The following is a 12770-nucleotide window of genomic DNA, read 5'->3' as shown; positions in this document are numbered from 1 at the left end:
AGATTTACAAACATTAGATCTGTAATGGACAACACTAATTTTTGAAACAGAGAAGTAGATGACTTAAAACCCTGTAAAGTTAAGAACACACATCAGCATGGTGTAGAATGCACTCTGAAGTATTATTGCTGTCAATGTGTGAAATGCCACACTAATGAAGACACGCATAAGAACAAAAGAAAAGCCATATTGGATCAAGCTAATGGTCCATCTATCCCGGTATCCTGTCTTCTGACAAAAGTCCATGCCAGATACTTCAGTGGAAATGAACAGAACAGAGCAATTTACAAAGTGATTGTCCTCTCTCATCCATTCCCAGCTTCTGGCAGAGCATGAGATTGCACCCCCGACCACCTTCGCTAGTAGCCATTGAGGGAGCTAGCCCCCATAAATTTATCTAATTCTTTTTTTGAACCCACAACATCCCCTGGCAATGAGTCCCACAGGTTGACTGCATGTAATGTGAGCAAGTGCTTTCTTATACTTGTTTTAAATCTGCTGCCTATTAATTTCAGTGACTAATCCTGGTTCTTGTGTTAGTGAAAGAATAAATAACACTTCCTTATTCAATTTCTCCACACCCTTCAGGATTTTATAGATCTCTCTCTTATATCCCCCAGTTGTCTCTTTTCAAAGTTGAATGGTCCCAGTCCTTCTAACAAGCTCCTTGTATGAAAGCTGTTCCATACCCCTAATAAGTTTTGATGCCCCCATCTGAACCTTTTCCAATTCTAATGCATCTTTTTTGAGATTGGATGACCAGAACCTCATGCAGTGTTCAATCCTACCATGGCTTCACACAGAGGCATGGTGATATTTTCAATGTTTAATCATTTACTCCTTTCCTAATGGTATCTAACATGGCTAGCTTTTTTGATTGCTACTGTGCAATGAGCAAATACTCCAGAGAACGATCTACAATGCCTCCAAAATTTCTATCTCCAGTGGTAACAGATAGTTTAGACTAACATTTTGTATGCATAGTTGAGATTATGTTTTCCAATGTGCATAATTTTATCTGCCATTTTGTTACCCTGTCACCAGTTTTGTGAGATCCCTTTTATAATTCTTTGCATCAGCTTTGGGCTTAACTGTTTTGAGCAATTTTCTATCATTTGCAAGCTGTTTCATCACACTAAGTATCCCTTTTTCCAGATCATTTGGGAAATTGCCCTGTTCTGTTCATGCCCTCTGAAGCATTTGGCATTGACCACTTCCAGAAGACAGGATACTGGGCATAACCGACCATTAGCCTGGCCTAGTAAGTGGCTGTTCTTATTTTCTTATGAAATATGTTGAAAAGCACTGATCCCCATATAGCTCCTTCAAGGAAGTATCTCCCTTCGAAAATTGACCATTTATTCCTTGTTTCCTATCTTTTAACCAGTCGTGGAGCAATGAAAGGACCTTCTCACCTATCCCTATGGCTGCTAACATTCCTTAAGAGCTTTTAGTGAGGGACACTGTCAAAGGCTTTCTGCAAGTCCACATACACTATATCCACTGGACCATCCTTGTTCATACATTTGTTTACCCTGTTAAAGCATTCTAATGGATTGGCAAGATATGATTTCTCTTTACAAAAACTGTTTTGACTAGGGATGTAAGCAACTAGTTGAGTAGTCAACTTCTTGGCTACTCGCTTCCCCCCACTTGCTCCCTCTGTATCAGAGGTAGCAAAGGGGGAGGGGGAAGACTGAGCCGGTGGTTGGGGGAGTCAACTTAAAAGCCGGTTCCTCCCAGCATCATCTCTGTGGTGCGGGAGGGTGGAGCAGGGGAGGCTGCTATGAAGCACCCTCTGCCCAAGGGAAGCACAGGCTGTTCAGCACCCTATGGAGCATCTCCTGTCCGTGGGGTGTCCCAGCAGAAAGCTGGGACACCATTCCCCAGCTGACAGGGGCGAGAGCTCATGTCACAGCCAGGACCGCTGCACCTCTTCATTTTAAATATAGTAAGAGCTGCCTAGCTCTTTAAAGTACAGAGGTGCAGCAGTCTGGGACCAGGTGCAAGCTAGGACTGCTCAGTCCCGGTTCGTGCCAGGTGTGGGAGCTATCCATGCTGCAGCTCTGCAGTTTAAATGTAGGAGGAGCCGGGCTGCCTGTGCACTCAGCTCCAACTATATTTAAACTGCAGAGCCGCAGCAGGGTTAGCTCCTGAACCTGTTGTGAGCCGGAACAGAGTACCTCCCCTTATCAACTTTAGTGTAGTTGATACAAATTGTATCTGACTACACAGTTAGCCCATTACCCACTTCTTAACATCCTTAGTGTTGACTCTTCTGCAATATATTTTGTTCATCTATGTGTCTGACAATTTTTCTTCTTTACTATGGCTAATCTAGCGAGAGGGATGAAAACTAGATTTTGACAGAGGCAGGAGACAAAAACCCATAGGTATGTCAAACATGGAGTCCTGAGTGAGGAGTCAGAATGTAGAGAGAGCAAGAGCAGTTACAAAAGTAACAAGGGAAAAACAGAAGGGAAATCAAATCAGTATCTTAGACTCTGTATACGAATACAAGAAATATGGGGAATAAGCAGGAAGAAATCTCAAAAAGAGGTAGGTGAGGGGGTGAATTTTGCTCTGTAACTGATCTCATTTCACCTTCTGTACTGAGATTAGTTATTCTGTATTTATACTGCTTTAAACAGCAGAACTGGATCCAAGAAAAGCTGAAAATATAAAAAGTTGGACCAAATGCAAAAGAAAGCCCAGAAAAAAAGAGTTTAACTTGCTATAAAACATTTCATCTCTTCCAAAATTTCTCAATTTACGTTTCAAAAATTCAGTAACAGTCATTTAGCATTTATATTATATTTTACATCTTCAAATCACTTCAGAAGGTTATTAATGTATCTGAGGTAGGTAAGGATCATCTTCCTTTAAAAAACACACACATATTCCTTTCCCCAGACAGTGCCACTGATATAAAGATATATTAACTGGTTCATTTAAGGCCCCAGAGCACAATTTTAATGGCAGTGCCAGGATAAAAACCTCAAGAAAAACAGACTGCATTTCTCTCACACACTTCATTAAACTATGTGGCCTACTAAGCAGTAATGCCAAACCCAGGACACTAAAAATTATTACTACTGGTGAATTAGTAAAGCAGCATTCCCAAGGAAATCTGGTAATTGGCCAACATCCACCTTGGCTTGCATTTTACAAAGCATGAATGTAGTGAAAAATGTTTTATCAGTATTTCTAATTTTCAAAACCTCTGAGTGTAACCATCCTCTAGGTTACACCCCATCTGGTATACTCAAGTGTGTGCCCATTTAGACTTCAAACTCTCAAGATGACCAGGCCAACAGAGTTTAAATGATCACATAAGGCAACTCTTATCCCACAGATTTTTAGCCAGTTAGGACATATCTAGCAGCGTAACTAATGCAGTAATGTTTTCAAAAGATCTATGAACCAAAACTGTTTGGATTTTTCTTTTTTTTACCTCATCTTGATCCAACATTTGTTGTTTTAGTTTCTCAGCCAACTGACTCTGCTGGTTGATTTCATCATCCTGCAATTGAATACAAAAATTATTTCTGTAATTTGGATTTGAACCTTTTGCTTTTCTTTTGCAAGACCTGAAGAACAGTAACGCCCCAAGATGGAAATAAAATGACTATAAACATGGTTGGGCAGAAGAAAAAGAATTATACACAACAGCTACATGGATAAAAAAATACATAAATGATCAGATGTCTCTTAATAAATATCACAACATTTAGCTAAGCAGATTTGCCTCAGATCATGACTAAAACTAGGGTGGACAGTATACAGTTTACCAGGGGTAGCCCCTGGCGGGGTGCCAGACACTTAATCGACTTGCACATCTGCAGGTACGGCCACTAACAGCTCCCGTTGGCAAATGGGAGCTGCGGGAACCTTGCCCACCCCAAATAAGGCACTGGAAGAGCAGTAACTGCATCAAGCAAACAAATAGACTGTATTTAATTTGTAATTGTATAACAGAATAAGATTTTCAGTGCTAAGGATACAGACTCCGATGAAGGACTTTCCCAAACATTTGTGTTTTAGCCCTCCCTGCTTACACTGAAAAAGTTCCAAAATCTTGACAGTCATGGTGCTCCCAAAATGGAGGTGCTTTTATGGGGGGAAGGGGAAGGAAATCAGTCAGCAGTTTCACTGTAAATGTTTGCCTTTAGCTATAATAATATAGATTTTATTTTATAAACATTTCTGCCACTCTATTCTGAATGGAAATAGATTGATTAATAAATCTCTCTCTAAACAGAACAGACCTAAACTACGTTAAAATACATAATAAAACAAGGGATATATGCACGGTTACATTTATCTCTCTCCTTCCTTACCAAAGACTTTGAAAGAAACATTATCCACCTTTAAGGCTAACATTTATTTGAGCATACTCTTTCATGGGATGTATCTGACAAAGTGGGTTTTTGCCTATGAAAACTTATGCCCAAATGAATTTTAGTCTTAAAGGTACCACAGGATTCCTTGTTTTTGCAGACACAGATTATCATGGCTATTCTGATACTTATTATCCACCTTTGGGCGTCTACTCCAACTCCAGGTGCTCAAATTTATTGACATTTCATGTTTTTAGTTAAGACAATATCCTCAGAGTTAGAAATCATTGAATTCAGAAGTAAACAGAGATATCCAACTCCACTGAATACATTAGGAAAAACTTCCTAACTGTCAGGGTGGTTAAGCGCTGGAATAAATTGCCTACAGTGGTTGTGGAATCCCTGTCATTGGAGATTTTTAAGACCAGGTTAGACAAATATCTGTCCAGGATGGTTTAGAATGATGGTGCTTGGTCCTGCCACGAATGCAGGTGACTGGACTTGATGACCTCAAGGTTCCCTCCAGATCTAGTATTCTATGATTTTATATTCTCTAAAATCATGGACTCTGACGGACAGGACAATCCTGGCAGCTGACAAATTCCATCTCATCCATTCTTTTGAAAAAGGAAGTGTATTTCTGAAGCAACTTAGCATCTAAGTGGCTGTTTTTGTGCCCCATCAGAATCAATCAGAATTCTGAGCTTTACAGGCAGCCATCCTAAACAATAGATTGATTTCGGATGGCAAGACTAGCTAACAAGTACAGTAGATAGGATACTCCACTCCCAACTCTTTAAATGGTCTTTCAGATTTACTGTTAACTTAAAATTCGGGTTCTTATGAGTTATAAATGGGAAACACTTGTTTTTGCATTAGGGGAAATGACCACCCTTCTTATTCCCTACAACAGTGTAATAAATTGAATTTTATATTCCCATATTTCCTAGAGAAACAAATCTCAAAGAAGATAAAGTGGCTAGAACAATCTACATATAGTCCTTTGAAGAATAATATAGCCTGTGTATGTTTAGGGAGGACAGGAGGGAGAGTAAATAATTGAGTGGCGGGGTTTGCATCCTAACTTGCTTCCTACTCATCCAGAAAGAAAATTCATGAAGATCAGAATGAAAACAAAACATCTACAACCTCCACACTGAGTAATTCTGTAAAATGGTGGATTAGTATAGGTTCTTTTATGGCTCTTGTGCAAAAATTCACTAGATGTTAAAGAGAAAGGCTGGAAGGCTCTCCCTGTTCTATTTTCATATTAGCTACTGTGTATTAAATATCAAGCGGTAGATAGCCGAGGAGCTTGCTGTTTTTAGGAAGAATTTCCAGTAACAGAAGAATCAAAATCTATTTACTGCGCTGTCCAGTTATAGTCACACTAGGAGTCCAGAAAGAAAGAAAAAAATCCATGGGACTAGTATTAACCATAAAAAGAGACACTTGAGATGAACAGCAGTGAGAACATAAAGTTCCTCTACAACATATAGAGAAATCTCTAAAGCAGTTCCACACAATAGTTAGACGGAAGATGAGCACCTTTGAGAAACAGAACTGAAGTCAATCGAACAACACACAGAGACTAGTTTAAGAAAACAGCAGAGAAAACATTTCTTAAAACTATATAAAAAACACAACGGTCCCCTCACCTGTGAGGGCTGTGGCAGCCTCACAGGTGCATCTCACCACTGTGCTGGCAGGCAGCCCTGCACACCCATCCCAAGCTGTGAAGATGGAGGGTAGGCCTATTCTAAACAGAATACATCTTGCAGTTTGGAAAGGGCACTGCACTGATAATGAACTAGATGAGCACATATAGCCATCGGTTATATGTTAATGTACATAGAGCAGATTCAAAGGAACTGTTTCCAGACCTTATCGTCAAGCTGTCTGTAGAGACTGGTTATCTCTTCATCGTATTTCTGCTTCTCCTCATTTGAGATGCTGGCAACAACAGGAGCAACATTGTCAATGACAGGCGTGTTGTCACATGGCTCCAGATTTTTCTGCTCCTTAGCACTAATCTGCTCCTCCTCAGGCACTGCTTCTCCTGCAGTAGCAAAGAGGAAACACGAAGTGTGTCATTAGAATCCACAGGAAATAGAGGCAGTTCTGAAAGCTAGGGTTGTGCAAGAGACAAGGCACTAAGCGGTCACACCGGTCCCTAGGACAAGTCACAAGAGCCTAACGGAAGAGGCCACAAAAAAGGCCATTCAGCCAGATTCAGGGATGGGATGACCACACGCCCATGCTGGCAATTAGGAGAAGTGATGCAAGTAAGAGGGAAAAAAATCCAACGCATTTTAAAGGGTATTGGGCACTGTGTACAGATATTTGAGTATCTATTGCCCCTATTTTCCTGCTGTCTTCTCTCTCTCACCTCTCTGTATTTTTATAGGAATACAAATGATCAAACAGCTGTACGACAACAGTAAACTATCAATACAGTCACGGACACTCAAACAGGAAAAAGCAGTATGCAACTGTAAATGAAATAGATTTTATTCTACTAATATAAATTAACATAATTTTTCAAAACTTTTCTCTCAGAAGAATTCTCTGTGAAACATTTTCTTTACAAAAATGTATGTGCATTCCAATTTCCACTCTACTGCAATTCAGTGAAAAGGAACAGGCAAGTCACTTATGCCTGAAATTGAAGTGATGTTCATTATAATCAGATGGGAACACGCCTCTAGAAGGTAAATACTGTGTGTGGTATTTGGGACTTGGGAAGTAGATTCTCCATGAAGATATTTTTAAGTCTAGAAAATAGCAACAGTTTAAGTGAGAGCCTACCAAACTGTTGTTCCATAGATTAAGTGTTAACTAACCATGTCTGCACAGACGACAGGAGTAATTCCTAAGGCTGCTAGGTGAGCAAATAAATAATGCAAATATAAGAAAACAAAAGGAAACATGGTAATTCAGCCCCATGAGAAAGAACTGAGCCTGGGAGTATAACAATCAATGTTTCCCAGATGTAAATCAGCCAAACCTAGTGAGAAAATAAAATTTAAGCTTAAAAAAATTACAGAATTATTAGACATATAACAAAAGCAAGCACTATTGAAATCCTACATTTAAAAAAATCCTACATTAAAATACTACATCCTTTCCTACACTGCTGATGCCACTTTATATATAAATACTGATAATGTTAAACTAATTTTTTTTTAACTAATTATGTTACTGATTTAGCTTTTGCATTTCACTCATATTACACAATGAAAGCTGACTCTTTCTGGCCTGCACCAAAAAATTTCAAACAACATTTTTGACTTGTTAAAAACCAAAAACTTTCCCATTTGTAGTGTTGTGTGTGGAAAAACAACCTCCATCAAAATTTGGGTCATAAAACTACATGACAATCATCCTTCTTACTGGAACACACAATTAAAATTCTATCTTTGCATATGTGCACACTTAATTGGCACTGACTGATCTGAATTTGATTTGTGCACACATCTTTATTTCCTCTACAGCTTCACTTGGAGAAAAAAAAAAGGCATCTCATATGGAGCCCTCCCCCAAACAATACTATTCAAAAGGCCAGAGAGACAGACAGCCAAAAATATATTTCTGAATGCAGTTAATCTGTGTCCAGGCCAGGGCAGCAAAACAACATTAGGGATGAGAAGATGCATAAATTAAGAAAGGGGGAGGAAGAGTTTGTTGTAAGAGCTGGTTACTCTGCATGCAACAGACATCTGTATCCCCTGTTCTAAAATGCTACTCTTCCTTCTAGGAAGAAAGGAGATTTGGAAAGTTACATTTAATAAACACAGAATCAAACATACAAATATTAAGACATAATAAATTCCCAGCACTACACAAGACCCAATACCAGGTGAACTGTCTCCATGGCAATTTCACTGCACTAATGGAGAACTATTCCCTGCACTGACAAAGCCCAAGTCTCCAGAGATAGCCCAAGAACGCTATCATCACTGTCAGCTGACTGTAATAAGGAAGACAACCACAACCACCACCTGGGGAGAACATATATATAAATGGAAAAGTTTGTTTTCTCCTGCTTTCATCAAAATCAAAAGCAGTTGCCTCTTCCCACTGAAGATTTTACATATGATGTTCAAAATGAGTACAACTGGTCCATTTTCTGACCACAAATTCAAAGGTTTTCACGTCTGTCCATGCAAAAATCACTGGTGTGCATTTACTTTAGATTAGCAACTTTTGTGCATGATACATTTAATCAATCTCTTGATTACTAGCTGCAAAAACAAGGAGGCTTGTGGCTGATGTAAAAAAAAATGGTGATGATCCCATTCTAGTGAACAGAATTTGGAGCTAGATGCCTTATCAGTATAAATATTGTTATGCTATTTTAATTATTTTGTACTAAATCAGTAAAAACCGCATTAGAGAAGCTATTACAAGAAAAGAAATATGAACATTTTATTCAATTTTACTTATTTGCCAAGTAAATGCTCTACGACATCCCAGTTATTAAACCCTGTAGTAACAAATATATTACAATATAAATTACAATATAATTTTCCATTCATTACATAGTTAGACAAGCAACAGTGTAATTGCAGCTATCATATAATTTTTGCTCTAGAAAAAAATACCTGGAATTGTGTTCACTTTTAATAAATGAATTAATTTAGTGATTGAGAGAAACAAAACCATTTCATCACAAATGCCTTCATATCTTTGAGCAAAATCAATGAGGATACCAAATCTGCAGATTAAAATGAGATAGAATACTGTTTTCAGATCTTGCTTAAAGAAAACAAATCAGTACCAACATTTTGCCCCCTTTGGGTCTTGTTATCAACTCCAAAGGCAGAAAAGGATCTTGTCCTAAGTTATGACATACAAATGAGAGAAAGCAGAGTGACTGACTTGTCCAATTTTATTTCTACTAATATCTGTATACAGGGTTTTTTAAAGTTTTGTTAAAAATTAAGTTCTTCCTTGCATCTACGGATTTCCAGCATGAACATTTCATCTGAGTGTTTAAGTGTAAGGACAGCTCTTTTTCTGGTACGGTGGCAAACCAAGTGGAAGCTAGAACCAGCCTATGGCAGGCATTACTTGGCAGCAAGTCATTACAGCCTTATGGTCAGATGTGGTTGCTCGATGGTGGCATTAGAGGCTTGTTAAATATGATCAACTTAAAGCAATATTGATTATTTAGTCCTGGAGTCATTTTGTTTGCTTTGGGTTTTTTATGTTTTAGTTCTCTGTTACATATGTTCCTAAAGTGCACAATAGAGACCTGAAACGTCAAAAAATCCAAACCACAATAACTGGTTTAGTTATATAGGTTGCCAAATTGTGGCTCATGGACTCCTCCTAATTTTCTGGATTGCCAAAGAGCATTAAGGGTCACTAAAAATACACATGGTGTCAAGTATCAGAGGGGTAGCCTCTGAATCTGCAAAAGCGACGAGGAGTCCTGTGGCACCTTATAGACTAACTGAAGTGTAGGAGCATAAGCTTTCGTGGGCAAAGACCCACTTCGTCAGATGCATGTATGATGCATGTATGACATGCATCTGACAAAGTGGGTCTTTGCCCACGAAAGCTTATGCTCCTACACTTCAGTTAGTCTATAAGGTGCTACAGGACTCCTCGTCGCTTTTAAAAATACACACTTCCTTAATACTATTTTTTCCACATAAGCAATGTTAGTGCCCCAGAGCCATGATGCAATCATGATGGAAGCTGTCCACTTACTTGTGGGGCTGAGCTACAGCCTGAAATCTGTAAGCCTTCCCAGCTTGACTCTGGTTTAAGTCCGTTTATCTACAATGCAATTAAACAAACCCTTAGTGTGAGCCCAAGACTGCATGTCCAGGCTAGCCATGAGTTTTAATTGCAGTGCAGACATACTCCCTAAGGAAAAGTGGTCTAAAGATCCTAAGGAGCCATTAAAATGACCAACTCTGCAAAGTGTTCAACTTGAAAGGAATTATTCTGCTTTAGCACAGTGATTCAAATTAATCAATATTTAAAAAGGCAGAAGATACAGAAATATCAATTAAGATACTATGCATATCCAGTCCACAAATCAAATGTTTTACTTTTCTCCAAAGATAGTTTAGCGAAATTAGAAACTACTTATTCCAGTGCTGGTATTCCTCTGAGCAATGACAGCTAGTTATGTCAAATAACATAGCAGGTCAATAGTCTGTGCTCTAATGTAAAAACTAACTTTTAGTTACAAAAAATTAAATCCAGTCTTAGTGAATTGTTTTACTAATTTCATCTCACAAGGCCACCTTGGCACCCCAATGTTTTCTGGTTCTGTAATATGTATGGATCTAGTAGACTGAATTATCACTTAGCATCACTGTTTCTATTGCCAATTCAGAATAATTCATCATCATTTGGAAATGCAGCTGCAAATTTTGTATTTTTGTGTGTTCAAAACTTGTATGACTCTTTTGCAAGTCAAATATTTCAACTTCTAAAATTAAAACAAATACACATTTTGTTTCGTTGTTTCTTACCATTTCTCCACCTATTCAGTTCCATCTCCAGATGCTGGATAACATTCTTCAAACTCTTGTTTTTGTCTTTTTCCTTCTCATATTTTTTCTTCCATTCTTCTGCAGTCAGCTCTAGATTCACAGAGACAGTGTTCTTAATAGTCTTGGCTCTGTGCAGTAAAAAGGGAAGCATGAAAATATAAGTGATCAGTTGTTTTCATGACAATATTTCTCTCAGTTTAACACAAGGATTCAGATTTAAAGAAACAAAACCAAAACACTGAATTCCTATACCTTAGGAAATAAAGTATGAGGGATGGCAATGTGTAGTCCACTACACAATTAACCGATAAGATTAACCCATAAGCCAAGGCTTAACTACATGCGCTTCACACCCCCCGAACCTTGCTGCCTCTGTATCAGAGGCAGCAGGTGGGGGGGGGGGATCAGAGGAGCAGGAGCCAGTGCCCCTTAGGAGCTGGCTTTAAGCAAGCTCCCCACTAGCACCAGATACGCCTGTCTCTCCTACTCCCCACCACTGTCCCTGGGAGAGAGACAGAAGCATGTAGGATGAGGGGGGCAGGCTGGAGCCAATACGTGAGGGAGCTGGCTTTCAAGCAGGCTCCCCACATGTGGTGGCTCCGCAGACCCACCTACCTCCCCGCTACACTTCCTACAGAGGTAGCGAGGGAGGTGGAGGCAGGAGCTGGGGCTGGAGGGAGCTTGCTTAAAAGCCAGTTTTCCCCAGCACCAACTCCATGGTGCCCCCTCCCCCCCAGCTGCCTCTAGCAGAGGCAGTCATATGGAGAGCAGGGAGTAGGTGAAGCTGCCACAAAGCAGTGCAGAGGCTGCAGAGACAGCAGTGCAGGGTGGCAGAGGTTTCCCTGGGAGTGGGGCTGAGTGTGCACTGGCTGCCAGTCCTGCCCCCAAGGACTATCGAATAATCATGTAACTACTAAAATTTCATGTGGTTATATGGCTATATCTAACATCCCTATAAAAGTGCAACAACACAGATCTCTCTTCTCTTAAGCGCTATACAGTTTTGGCCCTTTTGGAGTTTAAACATAAAAAGTTTCATATCACAAACTCAGCAACCGATTAATAAAGGGATCAAAGCCCAAAAAACAGATTCATTTTAAAAGTACAGAATTTCAAAATATCCCTTTTAAATTAAAAAAAAACAACACAAAAAAACAAAAGCCACACTATGGGAGGCATTCAGCATAGGAAAGTGTTGCCTTAAATTTTATTCGCAATATTTTAAAACTCACATCTGTGAAGAATCCTCTCCCACTGCTTGGTTAGAAGAAGGATTCTGCATATGAAGTTAGCAACAGATTTTCATGTCAATTTTGTGATTCATCTTGGATAGCATCAAGTAACACTGTTTACAGCTTTAACACAGGAATATTAGATCCAGCTGAATTTGCAGAGGGAGTTTAAATAGTGAGAAAGTAATTACCCGAATTGTAATATGGTTGGAATGTCATGGCTAACCCTGTTCTCTCAGAAAGAGAAAAAATAGTTAGTGATCACAGCTAGTAAAAAATGGACAACTTCCCCTCTAAAAATGGTTCCTTCAATAACATGCTACTGCCTAAAGCCATAATCTGGCACCGTCTCAGAACTGATTAGGAGTATCGCCTACTAAAATGACAGCACAACTGTATAAATTACACTGGCTTTTCCAAGGCATCTCCCATCCGCATACTGACCAAGTCCTAAACTGCTGAGTTCAAGAGATATTGCCTGCTGAGGTCCAAGATGGATACAGGCCAATAATACTAATGATGTTTAAATTGTTGGCACTCAATATCCAAAGGCCTTTGTGTGCCTCAGAAAAGCACACATCATTATAAACAAAACTGCAAGCTTTATTATACAGTTAGATTAGGAGGTAAGCAAAATCCTAATAGATATATCAACAGCAACAATGAATAAAGTTGATTCAGTT

At 39.2% G+C, this 12770-nt stretch overlaps 1 protein-coding gene across 2 annotated transcripts in view; it reads right to left on the bottom strand.

The window, feature by feature from the left end:
- KIF5C (kinesin family member 5C) overlaps nucleotides 1–12770 on the bottom strand; it is a 135437-nt gene that overhangs the window by 42705 nt on the left and 79962 nt on the right. For both annotated transcript variants that reach the window (XM_075933349.2, XM_075933348.2), the window contains exons 11-13: nucleotides 10835–10983; nucleotides 6224–6399; nucleotides 3455–3523 (exon numbers count right to left, since the gene is read on the bottom strand). In XM_075933349.2, coding sequence (XP_075789464.1) covers nucleotides 3455–3523; nucleotides 6224–6399; nucleotides 10835–10983 — 394 coding nt within the window. The remainder of the gene's footprint in view (nucleotides 1–3454; nucleotides 3524–6223; nucleotides 6400–10834; nucleotides 10984–12770) is intronic.

This window comes from Pelodiscus sinensis, chromosome 7, assembly GCF_052426305.1.
Source record: "Pelodiscus sinensis isolate ZL-2025 chromosome 7, ASM5242630v1, whole genome shotgun sequence".
Classification (NCBI taxonomy): domain Eukaryota; kingdom Metazoa; phylum Chordata; order Testudines; family Trionychidae; genus Pelodiscus; species Pelodiscus sinensis.
This window is presented reverse-complemented; position numbering and strand designations above follow the sequence as displayed.